Source organism: Macadamia integrifolia, unplaced genomic scaffold, assembly GCF_013358625.1.
Source record: "Macadamia integrifolia cultivar HAES 741 unplaced genomic scaffold, SCU_Mint_v3 scaffold_245A, whole genome shotgun sequence".
In the NCBI taxonomy this organism is placed as follows: Eukaryota; Viridiplantae; Streptophyta; class Magnoliopsida; order Proteales; family Proteaceae; genus Macadamia; species Macadamia integrifolia.
This window is the reverse complement of record NW_024870655.1, coordinates 346-19,656: the sequence shown is the minus strand read 5'-3', so window position 1 is coordinate 19,656 and position 19,311 is coordinate 346. Positions and strand designations below refer to the sequence as shown.

The 19,311-nt window shown below is 40.9% G+C and overlaps 2 protein-coding genes across 3 annotated transcripts; both read left to right on the top strand.

Moving 5' to 3' along the window:
- The first annotated feature begins 340 nt into the window (after positions 1-340).
- Positions 341-5,893, top strand: LOC122071515 (FACT complex subunit SPT16-like). 2 transcript variants are annotated; one of them, XM_042635881.1, is made up of 4 exons: positions 341-1,123; positions 1,156-1,180; positions 2,161-2,214; positions 2,465-5,893. In XM_042635881.1, the coding sequence occupies exon 4, from the start codon at positions 2,476-2,478 to the stop codon at positions 5,671-5,673; it is 3,198 nt and encodes a 1,065-aa protein (XP_042491815.1). In that variant the 5' UTR covers positions 341-1,123; positions 1,156-1,180; positions 2,161-2,214; positions 2,465-2,475; the 3' UTR covers positions 5,674-5,893. The 2 variants fall into 2 exon arrangements, with proteins under 2 accessions (XP_042491815.1, XP_042491816.1); XM_042635882.1 differs by lacking the exon at positions 2,161-2,214.
- Positions 5,894-8,010: 2,117 nt separating this feature from the next.
- LOC122071514 (peroxisomal nicotinamide adenine dinucleotide carrier-like) lies at positions 8,011-9,711 on the top strand. The gene has a single exon (XM_042635880.1). It carries the CDS (start codon positions 8,137-8,139, stop codon positions 9,250-9,252), a length of 1,116 nt encoding a protein of 371 aa, XP_042491814.1. The 5' UTR covers positions 8,011-8,136; the 3' UTR covers positions 9,253-9,711.
- Positions 9,712-19,311: the final 9,600 nt, after the last annotated feature.

Sequence of the window (19,311 nt, the reverse complement as noted above, 5' to 3'; positions counted from 1 at the left end):
CCTTATTTGTCTTGACCTTGGCTTATGACCAAAAACTTCAGAGTTGAAAGCTGGCCTTCAAGAGCAAAATTTTCGAATCAATCCTTGTTTAGGATCAAGGCAAGCCAAGGCAATTTTAGGCCGTCCAAACTTCAAACTTACAACTTGCACCCCTATATGACCCTCCCCGCATCTTGTAACGCTGGTTGAAAAAAAAAAAGAAAAAAAAGACACTACACCCTCTCCTTATATGTTTCAAGTATTATACTTAGACCCCTGTAAAATTTGAAATTACCACCGTATCTTATGCTTATGCTGTTAACTTTGGTAGAAGTTCATGTTTGACTCATTTAGACCCTTTCCTGTGCTTTAAAAAACACTCTCTTGAGAGCCGATCGAGGGTTCATCAATTTGGATTTCTTGGAACCGTTTGAGGGAGAGAGGGGCCTGATTCCGATCTCTGCGAAGGAGGGTTTCCTGAGTCCGATCACCTGAGCTGTTGGAACTTCCATTCTTCATAGCTAAAATGCTACAATGTCAACCAAATGAAAGCAGATATGAAAATTCCCAGTTGCCTATAGCCGAGTTAACGACGGCAGTTCCACAATTGTTTGTTGGTGTACCCTAGTGATTGGAATTTGAGCTATCCATGGCCTTCTCCTCCGGCATCGGCAATGGCCGACGGGGATGATAGGCCAACTCTCTCCTCCCATATTCATCTAATTCAACTAATTCGAAGCTTCCCAGGAAGTCCCGGCGGCGAGTGTCTGTTCATGATTTCATCTCCGCTAACTTCTTCACTGTTGGCCTCTCGATCTCCGTTCTCTTCTTCATCGCTATCATCTTCCGCTATGGTATCCCAAAACCTCTCTCTACTCCTTTCAGACCCAAAAATTTCCTTCAGTCCAAGTTCAGAAAACCAGTTAATCGAAAGCCCGCTTTGTTGGTCGCTTCCGTTGCTGTTGTCGATATCACGACTAAGGATCTCTATGATAAGGTCGAGTTCCTGAATGTGGATGAAGGCCCCTGGAAGCAGGGTTGGAGGGTGACTTACAAGGGCGACGAGTGGGATTCAGAGAAGCTGAAGGTTTTTGTGGTTCCGCATTCGCATAATGATCCTGGTTGGAAGCTCACTGTCGAAGAGTACTATAGCCGGCAGAGCCGGCATATATTGGATACAATTGTAGAGACTCTGTCCAAGGTGAATACTCGGTTTCCATTCTACCTTTCGGATTTCATCGTTTCAAAGGAGGAGAGGGTTGGGGGGCGGGGATACAGGAAAAGATAATTATGCTACTAGCATGGATTTATTTATTTATTTTTTAATTGTTATTCAAATGAAGTAGTCCTGGATTTATGGATTCATGGAACTAAATTAATATGGGATTTTTATTTAACTGGTTGTTCAACACAATTCTGAGTTATAAGTTTTCAAAGGAAACTCTTGAATTGGAACCGTAGGATGACCATCGCAAGTATATATGGGAAGAGATTTCATATTTAGAGAGATGGTGGAGAGATGCCTCAGAGGGTAATAGGAAAACTTTCTGCAATTTAGTCAGTAACGAGCAATTAGAAATTGTTGGCGATGGTTCAATGATGAATGATGAGGTAAATTGCATGCATGCACATATGTGTCATAGATTTTAGAAGGTCAGAATCCATGGAGGAATGAAGAGGAAGAGTTCAGAAACTATAGTTCTTCTCAAGGAAAAAGATGGTAATAAGTTGAGGGTATTTTGGGGTTTATGGAAAAAGTGTAATACACTTAACAGTGCTAGCTGTCAAAGTACAATTGATAGAATTTAGAACTTATGAAGGAGGGGAGTGTAATTTCAAACTTTGTAAGAGAAAGTTATATATATAGGGGAGGGGGGAGTGTAATTTCCTCAAAAAAAATCACAATTTGAACCGGTATGAACATAGATAAGTTGAATCGAACATGTGTTTACCCTTCCAACTTTCACCCATTCGGGCGGGAATTTTATTTTTTTGACGCGGGAAGGAAGGAGTGAGGATTCCACGTGGCCAAACATGATTGGAAATTAAATGGATTGTGGGTCCCAAACATTTTCCCGCAAACACGATTTATACAAATACGCATTTGTCCCACTTTCTTTCCGTCCGATGGAGACATTGCATTTGGACTCAATGGGTGAGTAATAGGGTTTCTTTTGGCAGGGAAAGCCCAGCTGCCGAAGGGCCGAAGCTCTCTTCAGAACTCCACTCAAACAGGTATCTCTCTTAGTCTCCTCTCATCTTCCATCTTTCGTCTGCAGCATCTTATTTAATATAACCTTCATCATAGGTTTTTGATTTATGAATTTCCTCTAATCATTTTATCAAATTGAAACCCTAATATTTACTTCTGTTAATCTCAATCTCTGGGTTTCTCAAAGATTTGAAAATTTTCGAAGCTGAAATCGATCTAGTTACTGTGGAGTTTGTGTTTTATGTTCATCGCTTTGATCTTGGGTCGTTCTAGGTTGAATAAAGATGGCCGATCATCGGAATGGAAATATTAAGGCTTCGGATGGAAACGCTTCTGCTGCGGCAGCATATACCATCAATCTCGAGAACTTCAGTAAACGGCTGCAAATTTTTTATTCTCACTGGAAGGAACATAGAACTGATCTATGGGGTTCATCGTATGCTATTGCTGTTGCAACACCTCCTGCTTCCGAGGATTTAAGGTACCTCAAATCCTCGGCGCTCAACATTTGGTTGCTTGGTTACGAGTTCCCTGAGACCATTATGGTTTTTATGAAGAAGCAGATTCATTTCTTATGTAGTCAGAAGAAGGCCTCTCTGCTTGATGTTCTTAAGAAATCAGCAAAGGAAACTGTGGGTGCCGAAGTTGTGATGCATGTTAAGGGGAAAAGTGATGATGGAACTGCTCTGATAGAGGAGATATTTCGGGCTGTCCGTGCTCAGTCTAAATCCGATGGACATGAATCCCCTGTTGTTGGGCACATTGAGAAGGAGGTTCCTGAAGGTAATCTGTTGGAGAAATGGAGTGAAAAACTAAAGAATTCCAGTTTCCAGCTTACTGATGTAGCCAGTGGTTTCTCTGACTTCCTTGCTGTCAAGGACAACACCGAGATCACAAATGTGAAGAAAGCAGCTTTCTTGACCGCTTCTGTGATGAAACATTTTGTGGTCCCGAAACTTGAGAAGGTCATTGACGAGGAGAAAAAGATCTCTCATTCTTCATTAATGGATGAAACTGAGAAGGCAATTCTGCAACCTGCAAAGGTTAAGGTAAAGCTTAAAGCGGAGAATGTTGATATCTGTTACCCACCCATCTTTCAGAGTGGGGGAGAATATGATCTCAGGCCTAGTGCTTCAAGTAATGATGAGAATCTGTATTATGACTCAACAAGTGTAATCATATGCGCTATTGGATCTCGTTATAACAGCTACTGCTCGAATCTTGCCAGGACTATTCTGATTGATGCGAATGCAGTGCAGAGCAAGGCTTATGAAGTTCTTCTTAAGGCTCATGAAGCGGCAATTGGTGCATTAAAGCCAGGGAACAAGGTCAGTGCAGCCTACCAAGCAGCCCTGTCAGTGGTCGAGAAGGAAGCTCCTGAATTAGCTCCAAATTTGACAAAATCTGCTGGTACTGGTATTGGTCTTGAGTTCCGGGAATCAGGTTTGAGTCTGAATGCGAAGAATGATCGAGTATTGAAGGCAGGAATGGCTTTCAATGTTTCTCTTGGGTTTCAGAACTTGCAAGCACAGACCAAAAACCTAAAGACGGAAAAATTCTCACTGTTGCTGGCAGACACTGTTATCATCAACGAGAAGCAAACAGAAGTTGTGACGTCTATCAGCTCAAAAGCTGTCAAAGATGTGGCTTATTCTTTCAATGAAGATGAGGAGGAGGAAGCAGAACAACCAAAAGTAAAATCTGAAGCCAAGGGCAATGAACCCTTGTCAAAGGCAACACTTAGGTCAGACAACCAGGAGATGACGAAAGAGGAGCAACGGAGGCAGCACCAGGCAGAGCTTGCTCGCCAGAAGAATGAAGAGACTGCCAGGAGGCTGGCGGGCAGTGGGCCTGTAACAGGTGATGCTCGTGGTGGATCAAGAGCTCTGGGTGATCTTACTGTTTATAAGAATGTCAATGACATTCCCCCTACCAAGGAATTGATGATTCAGATTGACCAGAAGAATGAGGCAGTTCTCTTGCCGATTTATGGAAGCATGGTTCCTTTCCACGTTGCCACCATCAAAAGTGTGAACAGCCAACAAGACAGTAATAGGTCTTGGTATGTCCGTATAATTTTCAATGTACCAGGGACCCCATTCAATCCCCATGATACAAACTCTCTAAAGTTCCAAGGGTCTATCTATTTGAGGGAGGTCTCATTCCGTTCCAAGGACTCCAGGCATATCAGTGAAGTGGTGCAGCAGATCAAGACTCTACGGCGGCAGGTTACATCAAGGGAATCAGAGAGAGCTGAAAGGGCCACCTTGGTCACTCAGGAGAAGTTGCAGTTAGCAGGGGGCAGATTCAAGCCGATAAGGTTGACAGACCTGTGGATCCGTCCTCCCTTTGGAGGTCGGGGAAGGAAGCTCCCTGGTTCTTTAGAAGCCCATGTAAATGGGCTCCGCTATTCCACATCGAGACCGGACGAGCGCGTTGACGTCATGTATGTTAACATCAAGCATGCTTTCCTCCAGCCTGCTGAGAAAGAGATGATCACCTTACTGCATTTCCACCTGCACAACCATATTATGGTGGGGAACAAGAAGACAAAGGATGTCCAGTTCTATGTTGAGGTCATGGATGTTGTCCAGACTCTGGGTGGAGGGAAGAGGTCTGCAAATGATCCAGATGAGATTGAGGAGGAGCAGCGGGAAAGGGATCGGAAGAACAGGATCAACATGGACTTCCAGAACTTTGTCAACAAGGTGAATGACCTCTGGGGACAGCCCCAGCTTAAGGGGCTTGACCTTGAGTTTGACCAGCCGCTGAGGGAGCTTGGTTTCCATGGGGTTCCCCACAAGGCGGCAGCTTTCATCATTCCAACTACAAGTTGCCTGGTTGAGTTGATAGAGACACCTTTCCTGGTGGTAACGTTGAGTGAAATTGAGATTGTGAACCTGGAGAGAGTTGGGCTTGGACAGAAAAACTTTGACTTGACTATTGTATTCAAAGACTTCAAGCGGGATGTCCTCCGGATTGACTCCATTCCATCTTCATCACTTGACAGCATCAAGGAGTGGCTCGACACAACAGACCTCAAGTACTACGAGAGCAGACTGAATCTGAACTGGCGGCCTATATTGAAGACAATCACTGATGACCCTGAAAAGTTCATTGAGGATGGGGGGTGGGAATTCCTGAACATGGAAGCAAGTGATTCAGACTCAGATAACACGGAGGACACTGACCAAGGCTATGAGCCATCCGACGTGCAGTCTGAATCGGTTTCTGATGATGACAATGATGATAGTGAGTCGCTGGTAGAGTCAGAGGATGAAGAGGAGGAGGATTCGGAGGAAGTCTCAGATGAGGAGGAGGGGAAGACGTGGGAGGAGCTGGAGAGGGAGGCAAGCAATGCAGACAGGGAGAGAGATGAATCTGATAGTGAGGAGGATAGGAAGAGAAGGAAGATGAAGGCTTTTGGTAAGGGTCGGGTCCCTGATAGAGGTGTCCCTCCAAAGAGGGCTAAGTTGAGGTAGAACTTGATGGAGCTTTAGTCCTTTTTCAGGAAAACGGGAGGTAAACTGTAGGAGCAGCGGTAGAACTGGTGGCAGCAATGGCATTAGAGACAGTAGATGGTGCCTGTATTTCTTAGCTGCTATGAACCTTGTTGAAGATCTAATAGGGGTCCTCTGTCTTGTTTCTTTATTTTGGCTGTTGAATAGAACCATATATGGACTTGGGTTTGTGTTTGATGACTATCTGTGAGTTGGTTATAGACTGAATATTTTTTGAAGAGAATGGAGATTACCGTAAAATTGCCATAGCGACCTTCGTATGCCATTGAACTAAACCATTAAGTGTATTGAAAAAGTACAGTAGTTGAAAAGAATGCAGATTTTATTCTCCAATTCAGTTCTTGAGTTGAAGATAAAACCTCATGTCTATTGGAAATCTCTATTGGACCAAAGTTAAAGGCCTTCTAGTTATGGATTGCAAATGTGCACAGTGCACTCAAACCTAGTGAACTGAAAATCAGGTTGCCATAAAACTATAAAAGGGAGCAATCATTCACTTATCTGAATGCTCAGATTACCTCTACCAAGTTGCATATTACCTTCCATTACTCCATTCTAGTTTTAAGATGGCTGGGCATGGGGAGAGGGAGGCATGTGCATTTACAGATGGATCACCCACATGCCTCCTGAATGGTAGGATATTACATGGAAGAGGTTTTCAGTGATGATTGGAAGACAAATGCTAACCCAACACAATCTACTTGCAATTGCAGGGACAAAGACTGTGACCTATGACATGATGAAGAGATTCCTATTTCAGACAGTATCAAAGGAATTATGATGCTGGTTTTGAATGGAAATAATACTTCTGAATTTGGATTCCTAAACAGCAGATTAATTGCTTAGAAATGATATCCAAATTTGAGCAGCATTCATCTTTTGCCCCTCATCCTTGCATGCCTTCTACATGTCCAGCTGTTCTTGAACTTCTGAGGCTAAACAGCCACCCAAAACTGAGCTTAACACTCCTCCAAAGATAAAATTAAGCTTTTACTTGCACCTGTATTCCGTGGAATGTGAAATTTCCATATTACACTTTATGCCTTGTCTGTGCTGGTTCAAAGTTCAAATTGGTTTGGGTCATTTGCAAAAACATATCAAAATTGGCTGGAAATCTGTACTCGCAGCATCAAGAATCAATTCATTTCAGTTCCTGCATTCACTCGTCAGAAAAAATTCTTGGGAAAAAGGGGGGGGGGAGAGAGAGAGAATTGCAGGGAATGGAGTTACTATCACAGAGGAGATACCAACTCATAATGGAGAAGATGTTATCCACTTGCCTAAGTAGGTAATTGCAATGTCAGTGGTATCCTCCAGCTTCTCCAGAATACAAATGAAAGCCAACTCAACTTTATCAGACTGTTACATATGAAAGATCTGCCCAGTTCCTGTAGAAGGTGAAAATTTCGAAAAACAATGTCATTATGTATATAAGCCATCATTATCACTGCTGAACTGTTTATTGCTTTAGTCTCTTGGTTAAGTAAGCAGATTTTCTAACATAACAGTCCCTTCATTACTCTTGTCAACTGAAATCGTTATTCCTGAAAAGAAATAAATAAAGAATCCATTGCTGAATACAGAAGACAAAGAATTAGTTGCTTGAAAATACTATTACATAAAATCAATGTTAATTGAACTAGGTCGGACTGAGTCCTAATCCAATTCCTTCGTGGGTGGCCCACTTAGGATGATCATAGACCCACTAGAATTAGGAACCCTAGCTGCTCAGTCTCTATAAATAAGAAGGTTTAGCCACAAAGCAAAATAAGGTTTTTGACCTAATCTCAAGAGTTCTCTCTCTCCCTATTGGATCTTCTGTCTCTCTCATTAAGAGTGTATGTCACCAAGGATTGCAATCCTTAGATTTGGAGGGTGAAATATTACCTAGTGGAATTAAAACGGTTAAGTTGCACTATTGCAACATGTTGGTCATAGGGTTGAAACTTGGAAACAGTCTCTCTTGCGAAGCAAGGGATCACTCTGCAGTAGCGGGAGCCTTGTGCTCCAGTTATTCTTATTTTAACTCTTTTGTAATGACCAAGGAATACACTTATATAAGTTTTGTTTTGTAAATGATACTTTATATTCAAATCCTTCCCTAGATATCAAGACTTGATTAACACTTTATAGTACTAGGCTGTGACTGATCCCGATTCTGGATGTTCTGGCGCTGCTGACTTTACGGTTTCTGAGATTTGGATTGCTGGGTTTTCAGGACTGATTCGACCCGATTCCGAGTTTAAAATCCTTGAGGTGCATGGTTTAAAGGTAAACTCAGTGTCACACAGCCCAGTGGACCCAAAGAACCACTTGACGAATCCCTTTGTGGATGTAATTTGTGTGTTTGGAAGTGGACACCCAAAGCACCAACGAGTGGAAGAGAAAGAGCCTTGCAGTTGGATAGAGCAAAGGAGAGAAAGCATGTCTAATGCCGTCGTCAATGGACTTGCCGGAGCTGGTGGAGGCATCATTGCTCAGATCATCACTTACCCACTCCAAACTGTTAACACTCGCCAGCAAACTGACAGGTTTGCCAAGAAAGGTCTCCTCCTCGCTCATTCTAATTCTAATTCCCAAGCCCATTCTCCCTCTCATGGTGGTGGCACTCTAATGCAAATTCTTAAGGTTATAAGAACAGAAGGTTTGGGTGGATTGTACAGTGGACTCAAACCTTCTCTGTTTGGCACTGCTGCTTCTCAGGGCATCTATTACTATTTCTACCAAGTCTTCAAGAACAAGGCCGAGGTTCTTGCGATTGCTCGGAAAAAGAAAGGACTTGGTGATGGTACTGTTGGTATGTTCTCTTGGCTTCTCGTGGCAGCCATTGCTGGTTCATTGAATGTCTTGTTTACGAATCCTATTTGGGTTCTTGTGACTCGTATGCAGACCCATACCCAAGCAGAGATGAAGATCATGGAAGCCAAAAGGGAAGCAATTCTGAGGGAAGCTTCTGCAACTGCTCCATCCATGGATGTTTCTACCTTGCAAGACAAGTTAAGAAAACTAGATTCGAACAAACCTAGTCCATATGGAACTGCCCAAGCGATGAGAGAAGTTTATTCTGAAGCAGGGATTAAAGGGTTCTGGAAAGGTTTGATTCCTACACTAGTCATGGTATGTAATCCATCTATCCAGTTCATGATTTATGAAAGCTTGTTAAAGCATTTGAAGGCAAAAAGGGCGGCAACAAAGCAAGGTTCAAAAGGGGTTTCTGCTTTAGAGGTGTTCTTGGCTGGGGCTTTGGCTAAACTGGGAGCAACTTTGGTAACATATCCATTGTTGGTTGTGAAGTCAAGACTTCAAGCAAAGCAGGAGATTGGTGGAGGTAATGTTTCATTACAATATACAGGTACAGTGGATGCCATTTTTAAGATGATCCGTTATGAAGGATTACCTTGTTTTTACAAAGGGATGAGCACAAAGATAGTGCAGAGTGTTTTGGCTGCTTCAGTCCTCTTCATGGTCAAGGAGGAGCTAGTGAAAGCGGCTGTCATCCTAGTAGATAAGACCCCAAAAGCCATTCTCAAATCCCAATAGTTATTGATTATACATGAAATGGCTGTTGCTGCATTTACTCTCTGCTAATAATCTGCAGTTGGGCGGATTTGGATAAGCTTCTCCTGTGCCAAGTCTGGGTGATTTGCAGAATCCAGAATGGGTGGGAGGCAGATGGGTCTAGACTCTGGAGCTCACATTTAATTGAATGGGCCTTTTTTAGTCCAAAGTTTCAATGCTTGTTTGCTTAGGCAAGCATTTGCAACCAAAATGGGGTTGGTATAATTTGTGTGAGGAGTTCAATTCAATGGGAAGCCACTGCATATGAAAAAAGAGAAAAAATCAAAGATCAATTCCAGGGCATGTATTTCCACTCAGAAAGAGAATAAACCAGAAGGGGAAAATAATTACAGTGCATGTATTTTCACTTGCACAGTTTCCACTGTCAGATCTTTGTACAATTTTCCTCAAAATAAGTTCAAAACCCATGATCCCACCTAATCTTTGTCTTCTGGTTGTTGGTTTTCCCTTTATTTATGCATGTATATATTTTTTATTGTTAAATGTGGGAGCCCCTTGTAAGGGCAAAAATCTTGCCCCTATTGATGTTTCTATGTATGCTTCCATTGGCACCGTGTTGGCATAAGGCCCACACTGCATTTTGGAGAACTCTATCCCATAGATAAATTATTTAAGTATTGCTGGTTCATATATACTATACAGTTTATATATAGTACTGAATATCCACAGGATCCTCATATTAGAAAGAGTGATATTATAGGGGAAAAAGAGCTTGTCCAGTAGCATGGTTTCTACGCCCCGACATAGGCTCTTTTTAATTTCCTGGCCCCTACCTCCAATCAAAGATAAAAATCACATCCTTATTGTTGCTTCCACGGGCATTCTCATTGGCTCCTGTGTTGGTGTAGGAGCCGTACTCCTTGATAGAAAACACTCTCTCCTGATATTTTAATTATGGAAATAAGACTCTAAAGATAGTGTCCGACTTCATACAATAGGGGGAGATTAATAACCCTCAATTCTCTTCACTGTAAAGAGAACTTTACCGTTAAAGGGATTCAGATCTATATTTATATATACATATGAGACAAGGCTAGGCTATGGCCTGAAAATTCTAGCTAGCCTAGGCCCTAGAATTTCCGAATGGGCTTGGGATCTTTTTTTTTTTAAAGAAAAAAGGGTGCTCCATGGTAGTGATCATAGCCCCCAGGCCATAGCCCATATACAAGAAGCAATTGATCCACAGTAGTGGGGGCATGCTGACTCAAACCCACAACCAGCCGATCCAAGCATTGATGGGGCAAAGACTTCCTCCCACTAGGCTACCAACCCCGTTGGCAATGGGCTTGGGATCACTGAGCCAAACTTCAACCCTTAGTTTGGTCATTGTATTCATATCTTATGCCACAACTTGCAAGATATTGATTATATTGCACCCACAATTCCTATCAACATTATATGTTTTTTCCCCTATGTTAGTTAAGAGTCTAATTACAGAGTTTGTTGTTGGATTTATGGACTTAAATAATTATTTAGGTTGATTAAATGAGTGAGAGTCAAGTTGCATGAACCGATTCAGTCCACTCTCAAGTTTAGGGCTATACTGGTCCAACCCATTGTGATTTAGGATTTTGGGTCCCTACAACCATCATTTACTCTTCCCCACTTTACCACTAAAGTGAGAGGACTCAAACAGGTCTGAGAGAAGAGAAGGAAACTGTGAAGAATTACATCGATTGTCTTCAACATAGTAGGTGTAAGGTATAAATTGATCGACTTTGTGTTCTAGTTGTCCGTATAAGAACCTATTAGAGTCTGTTGTGAAACCCTAAACAGTCTAACAAGTGGTATCAGAGCAATCCATACAAATCTAGAATCAATTGGCATAATATACTTTTAATCTACAACTATTTAGTTTATGGAGATCTTCTATTGGAAATAACCTTAATTTTTTTAAGGAATTTGTTTTTTGATAATTTAAAACCTACAAATAAGTTACAGATGGTGGCTGGGAGAAAGAGAAAGAAATGTAGGTTTTAAAAATCCAAATGTTAAAATACACTTGTACCTTCAGTTTTAAGTTATGGGTTAATTAAAGTCATGGGCCAAGTCTACTTCCTAAGCAATTTCGTAATGAGCTTTAGTCATATTAAGTCATGAGCTTAAGTTATATTAAGTCATGGGCTGAATCTACTTCTTAAGTAATTCAGTAATGAGCTAAGCCCATGTTCTATTCTAATTACTTATGTTATGAGTAATGGGCTTAGACTTATTGACTTAAATGAATTGTTGTAGTACAAGTGAACCAAACCATATGAACAACCCAAACCAAGGTTTTTTTTTTTTTTTAACAACAAGAGTCCTTGATTATAAAAGACCAAGCTTGGCCACACTGAACTGAGTGCGCATCGTCAAACTAGGTCAGTGTTGACCATTTGCGTTCTTAAGAAGCTGGGCATGGGCAAACCTTTCATGTCAACTTGTTTTGGCACAAACAAGTTGTTAGGATTTTATAGAGTTTGTGAAAATGAACTCCTGTCCAACTGGTCTGCGAATCACAATGAACTTCAACAAAAAAGAGAAGATCCATCAATCATTCATCAAAGCAAAATCGCTATGACGAAACAGATGAGTTCAGAAAAAGAAGAGAGACATAGAAGAAGAGTAAAAATAAGAATAAAATGCAAAGAGATATTGAGAAGAAGAGCAAAATGCAGACTTTAGAGCCCGTACGTTATCGCAATGAAAGATTTTCTCTCACTCGAGGTAGAGATTTTGGGTTCTATGATTTCTATCCACCCGAGCCACTGAGCGGGAGATTTGATTCTTCCACCTCTCTTCTCTTGCATCTTGTAATTTTTGGGCCTATTCACCAAAATGAAAAACTTTGATCCTCTAGAAAATGCTCATTTCTTCTTCTTCTTTTTTTTTTTTTTTTTTTGTTCAATGAGAGTCTTTGATTATAAAATACCAAGCTTGGCCACATTGAACCGAGTGTGTGGTAGGCTTGGGCTGAGATATCGCAACTAGACTTCATATCGAGCTAGGTCTGAGTTGACCATTGCATTCTTAAGGAGTTGGGTGTGGGCTGACCTTTTTATATCAACTTGTTCTGACAGAGACAAGTTGTTAAGCTTTTACAGAGTTTGTGAAAATGAACTTTTGCCCAACTGGTTTGCAAATCACGATGAATTTCAGCAAAAAAGAGAAGACCTATCCATCATTCATCAAAGCAGAATAGTTGTGACAAAACAGACAAGTTGAGAAAAAGTAAAGAGATACAAAAGAAGAAGAAAATGCAAAGAGATATTGAGAAGAAGGACAAAATGCAGACTTCAAAGCCTGTACGTAACCACCATGAAAGTGCTTTCTCTCGCTTGAGGTAGGGTTTTTGGTTCAATGGTTCTGTGATTCTATCCACCTGAGCCGCTGAGCAGGAGATTTGATTCTTCTCTCTATCTTCTCTCGCATCTTATATTTTTGGGCCTATTCACTAAAATGGAAAGCTTCGATCCTTTGACACATGGTCCTTTCTTCTTCTTCTTCCTTTTTTTTTTCTTTTTTTTTTTTTTGTATAATGAGAATCCTTGATTATAAAAGAATAAGCTTGGTCACACTAAACCGAGTACGCGTTAAGCTTGGGCTGAGATATCACAACTAGATTCATATCAAGCTGGGCCTAGGCAGATCATTTGTATTCTTAAGAAGCTGGGCATGGGAAAACCTTTAATATCAACTTGTTCTGGCAAAAACAAGTTGTTAAGCTTTTATAGAGTTTGTGAAAATGAACTCCTGCCCAACTGGTCTGCGAATAGCGATGAACTTCGGTAAAAAGAGAAGATCCATCAATCATTCATCAAAATAAAACCGCTTTGACGAAACATACGAGTTGAGAAAAAGTAGAGAGAAACAGAAGAAAAAGAAGAAGATGAAAACGTAAAGAGAAATTAAGAAAAGCAAAATGCAGACTTCAGAGCCTGTACGTTACTACCATGAAAGCGCTTTCTCTCGCTCGAGGTAGGGTATTGGGTTCTATTATTTCTGTCCACCTGACCTGCTGAGTGGGAGATTTGATTCTTCCCGCTCTTTTCTCTTGCTGCTTGAATATTTTGGGCCTATTCACCAAAATGGAAAGATTCAATCCTCTGGCACATGCTCATTTCTTCTTCTTCTTCTTTTTTTTTTTTTTCATTCAACGAGAGTCCTTGATTATAAAATACCAAGCTTGGCCACACTGAACCGAGTGCGTGTCAGGCTTGGGATGAAATATCTCAACTAGACTTCATATCAAATTGGGTCTGGGTTGACTATTGCTTTCTTAAGGAGAAGGGCCTGGGCTGACCTTTCATATTAACTTGTTCTGGCAGAGACAAGTTGTTAAGCTTTTATAGAGTTTGTGAAAATGAACTCTTGCCCAACCGGTCTGCAAATCACGATGATCTTTGACAAAAAAGAGAAGATCTATCAATCATTCATCAAAGCAAAACCACTATGACAAAACAAACGAGTTAAGAAATAGCAGAGAGATACAAAGAAAAAGCAGAGAGATACAGAAAAAAAAAAAGGAAATGCAAAGAGATATTGAGAAGAAGGACAAAATGCAGACTTCAAAGCCCGTACGTTACCGCCATAAAAGTGCTTTCTCTCACTCGAGATAGGGTTTTTGGTTCAATGGTTTTGTGACTTCTGTCCACCTGAACCGCTGAGTAGGAGATTTAATTCTTCTCTCTATCTTCTCTCGCATCTTGTATTTTTGGGTCTATTCACCAGAATGGAATGCTTTGATCCTCTGACACATGGTCCTTGCTTCTTCTTCTTCCTTTTTTTTTTTTTTTTTTTTTTGTATAACGAGAATCCTTGATTATAAAAGATCAAGATTGGCCACATTGAACCGAACGTCAGGCTTGGGCTGAGATATCACAATTAGATGCATATCAAGCTAGGCTTGGGCTGACCATTTGCATTCTTAAGAAGCTAGGCATGGGTAGACCTTGCATATCAACTTGTTCTGGCACAAACAAGTTGTTAAACTTTTATAGAGTTTGTGAAAATGAACTCCTACCCAACCGGTCTTTGAATCACGATGAACTTCGGCAAAAAAGAGAAGATCCATCAATCATTCATCAAAGCAAAATCGCTGTGAAGAAATAGACGAGTTGAGAAAAAGCAGAGAGATACAAAAGAAGAAGAAGAAGAAGAAGAAAATGAAAAGCGATATTGAGAAGAAGAAAAAAATGCATACTTCAGAGCCCGTACGTGATCGCCATGAAAGAGATTTCTCGCACTCAAGGTAGGAATTTTGGGTTATGTGATTTCTGTCCATATGAGCTGCTGAGCAGGACATTTGATTCTTCCCCTTCTCTTCTTTTGCGTCTTGTATTTTTTGGGCCTATTCACCAAAATGGAAAGCTTCGATCTTCTGGCAAATGCTCTTTTTTTTTTGTTCATTGAGAGTCTCTTTTTTTTTTGTGGTTTAGTGATTCTGTGACTTCTGTCCACCTGAGCCGCTGAGCGGGAGATTTGATTGTTCCCTCTTTCTTCTCTCGTGTCTTCTACCTTTTGGGCCTATTCACCAAAAAGGAAACTTCGATCCTCTAGCACATGCTCCTTTATTATTATTATTATTATTATTATTATTATTATTATTATTATTATTATTATTATTATTATTATTATTTTGTACAACGAGAGTCCTTGATTGTAAAAGACCAAGCTTGGCCACACTGAACCGAGTGTGGGTCAGGCTTGGGCTGAGATATCACAACTAGACTTCATAACAAGTTGGGCCTTGGTTGACATTTGCATTCTTAAGAAGTTGGACCTGGGTTGACCTTTTATATCAACTTGTTCTGGAAAAGCCAAGTTGTTAAGCTTTTACAAGGTTTGTGAAAATGAACTCTTGCCCAGCCGGTCTACTAATCACGATGAACTTCGGAAAAAAAGAGAACATCCATCAATCATTCATCAAAGCAATACTGATGTGATGAAACAAACGAGTTGAGAAAAAGCAGAGAGATACATAAGAAGAAGAAAATGCAAAAAGATATTGGGATGAAAAAGAAAATGCAGGCTTCAGAGCTCGTACATTACCGCCATGAAGGAGCTTTCTCTCGCTCGAGGTAGAGGTTTTTGGTTATGTGATTTCTGTCCACCTAAGCCATTGAATATGAGATTTGATTCTTCCCTCTCTCTTCTCTCGCGTCTTGTATTTTTTGGGCCTATTCAGCAAAATGGAAGGGTTCAATCTCTGGCACATGCTCCTTTTTTTTTTTGATACAATGAGAGTCCTTGATTATAAATGACCAACCTTGGTCACACTAAATCGAATGCACGCTAGGTTTGGGCTGAGATATCACAAATAGACTTCATATCTGGCTGGGCCTTGGCTGACCATTTGCATTTTTAAGAAGTTGGGCCTGGGCTGACCTTTCATATCAACTTATTATAGTAAAGACAAGTTGTTAAGCATTTACAGAGTTTGTGAAAATGAACTCCTGCTCAACTGGTTTGCAAATCACGATGAACTTCGGCAAAAAAGAGAAGATCCATCAATCATTCATCAAAGCAAAATCGTTGTGACGAAAAAGACGAGTTGAGAAAATGCAAAGAGATACAAAAGAAGAAGAGAATGCAAAGAGATATTGAAAAGAAGAACAAAATGTAGATTTCAACCCATACATTACTGCCATGAAAAAGCTCTCTCGCTTGAGGTAGGGGTGTTTGGTTCTGTGGTTCTGTGACTTCTATCCACCTGAGCCGTTGAGCAGGAGATTTGATTCTTCCCTCTCTCTTCTCTTACGCCTTGTATTTTTTAGGTATATTAACCAAAATGGAAAGCTTCGATCCTCTGGCACATGTCCTTTTTTTTCTTTGGGACAATGTGAGTCCTTGAATATAAAAGGCCAAGCTTGGCCACACTGAACCAAGTGTGTGTCAGGCATGGGCTGAGATATCACAACTCGACTTCATATCAACCTGGGCCTAGGCTAACCATTTGCATTCTTAAGAAGTTGGGTCTGTGATGACCTTTCATATCAACTTGTTTTAGCATAGACTAGTTGTTAAGCTTTTACAGAGTTTGTGAAAATGAACTCCTGCCCAACTAGTCTGCTAATCACGATGAACTTTAGAAAAAAAAGATAAGATCTATCAATCATTCATCAAAGCAAAACCGTTATGACAAAACAGCCAAGTTGAGAAAAAGCAGAGAGACACAGAAGAAGAAGAAGAAGAAAATGCAAAGAGATATTGAGAAGAAGAACAAAATGCAAACTTCAGGGCCTGTACGTTACCGCAGTGAAAGAGCTTTCTCTCGCTCGAGGTAGGGATTTTGGGTTCTGTGGTTTTTGTCCACCTGAGCTACTGAGCGGGAGATTTGATTCTTCCACCTCTCTTCTCTCACGTCTTGTATTTTTTGGGGCCTATTCACCAAAATGGAAAGCTTCGATCCTCTGGCAAATGCCCCTTTCTTCTTCTTCATTTTTTTTTTTTCAATGAGAGTCCTTGATTATAAAATACCAAGGTTGACCACACTAAACCAAGTGCGCGTCAGGCTGGGCTGAGATATCACAACTAGACTTCATATCAAGCTAGGCCAAGGTTGACCATTTGGATTCTTAAGAAGCGTATTGTGATCATCTTCTTTTAGCCCGGCATCGCCCTATGAGAACTGAGAAGGGAACCCAATTTTCTTTTGTTTTGTTTTGTTTTTTTTTTTTGATAGAAGGGAACCTAACATTGACAACTGAAATATATAAATATTCCCAAGTATCGAGATTGAAACTGAAGTCAACCGAAGTTGAACCGGAGAAATCTCGTTAAAGAAGGGAGAAAAATGAAATCAAAACTGGATTGAAACTCAAAGCAACTGAACTAAACCTTTTTCTATGGAGTCGGCTTCAATTTGGCAAAATCCAATTGACCCTAGTTGGTCCTGATTTTTGCAAGATTGGGCTAACCTTGATTGACCCTGTTTTTTCCATTTTTGTCCTATGCAATAAACTAATAATAAGAAGAAGAAAAAAAATCAATGGATCAAATAATTAATACACAATTAAAATTATAAAGTTTAACACAATAACTGACGTTTAGGATACCTGACCACAAGTTTCAATGATTCAAATTTCATTATTTAGAATAAAAGGATAGGATGATGACCCTATATTATATTATATAAATCATGGTTAAAATCAGTATTGTTTGGCCAGGCCAAACTGGGCCTAGGCCTCCACCCAAGCCCAACCCAGCCCTAACCTGCCCTCAGGGTAAGAAATGGAGCCCAAGCCATGTTGGGGGGCAAGTGGTTCAGACACATGCGTCAAGCTCCCGATCAAATGTTGGTGGGTTGGATGCCGCTAATCTATCCACTGGATTTATAGGGAGGGCCATGACTGCACTCAAAAGTCAAGATGTTCTTGAATTCACGAGACTTTCATCTTAGGTGTTTACACTTTGGGTTCGGGCTGTCAGGGCCAAACTTACACCCCTCATAGGGCTTATATAGGAAACGATACCTAATGATAGTAAACTAATTCGAATGAGGATATGACTAATCAAATTGGCATTTGTTGGGTCCCGATTGACACTGAGAGGGGGGGTGAATCAGTGTGCCAAATATTTTTTCACTTTCCAACTGTACCCCTGATGTGGCAATCACTATTTGCACTTTAATAGCACAATCTATTGATGCTGCCCAGAGCTGCTATGTATACTACTGACCATTCTTACTGTTGCATGAAACTTACTCACATAACCTGTATTGCTGCCTAGAGCTGTCCCATAAACCTCACACGGTAATCACTGTCACATACATACACAGTCGTATGCACATCCACACTGCACCACCAAGTGGTCAAGTCTACCAGATGTACACACCCATTCTGCAGCCAAGCACTCCAATCCACAATAGAAATACGAACATACACATCCACAACACAAGAAATACGTGCTTCGGCCAGTTGCCTACATGCACGGAGTAATGCCCACTGTCGGGCTCAGTATTTACTCAATACTAATTATGACTGCACCCACAGCCAAGGGAACACATTCCCAGTTTCCACCAATGACATACAATGGCTAGGTCTTCACCCTAGTTTTCTCAGAATGATCTGAGAGGCCGCACCCACGACAAATAGGTTTAGGTACTTGTACCTACCAAGGAACACATAGCCCCTGTGTCCAGCACCCACTGAACACCAATAAAATAAAGTCGGGCTTATAACAATGCCCTATAGTGAAGCACTCATACATGCAAATTTCCCCCAAATAGACTACAACTATCACTTAGGCATTTTATCAAACATCTTGCCTACAATGATTTATAATAATGGAAATTTGGCAAAAGTGAGGTTACCTTGACAAGGAGTAACCATCGGAGATGCAATAATGTCGATCTCCACTTGATGCGGACCACAATCACGTTGTCTCGGTGCCGCCAATGCTTCAACCCCAGTTGGTACTTGGGTTTCTTGAAGCAACTCACAAGAACCAAATTTTAGGTTCTTCTTCTTCTTCTTCTTCTTTCTTTTCTCCTTGTCTTTACTTTCATGGAGTAACAATGGCACTCACATTCACATTCACACACACACACAAAGAGAGGAAACAACTTCTTCTCTATTTCCCTCTTCTTCTCTTCTCTTCTATTTTCTTTTCTTTTCTCTTGGCAACAACTAATAGAACATGCTACCTTGGTTTCCAGCAACTTCCTAAGCCTCTAATGGGGGCTGTGGATGAAGTGCAAGAGGATGGAAGTCTTTCATTCAAACCTTTAGCCTTCCACGAGCTTCAACTCGTTTTTCCGACCACCTCAGCAACCCCTCTGTCGGATTTCTTCCCTCTGATGTGTAGAGCTCGGAGAGATGAAGAATCTCCAACTTGAATCACTCAAATCGGAGTAAAGATGAGGGAGATATGGCCATTTGAAGTTGGACCAACCAGAACACTCAAAATGGAATCTTCGGAGGTTGGCGCAGGCTACGCCGGCGGCGCACGCAACAGGGGTGAAATCTGGGCCATCGGATTAATCCAAATCCACTTTTAATCTCAGCCATTAAATTATTCAAACGGCTAATAAATCTTGAC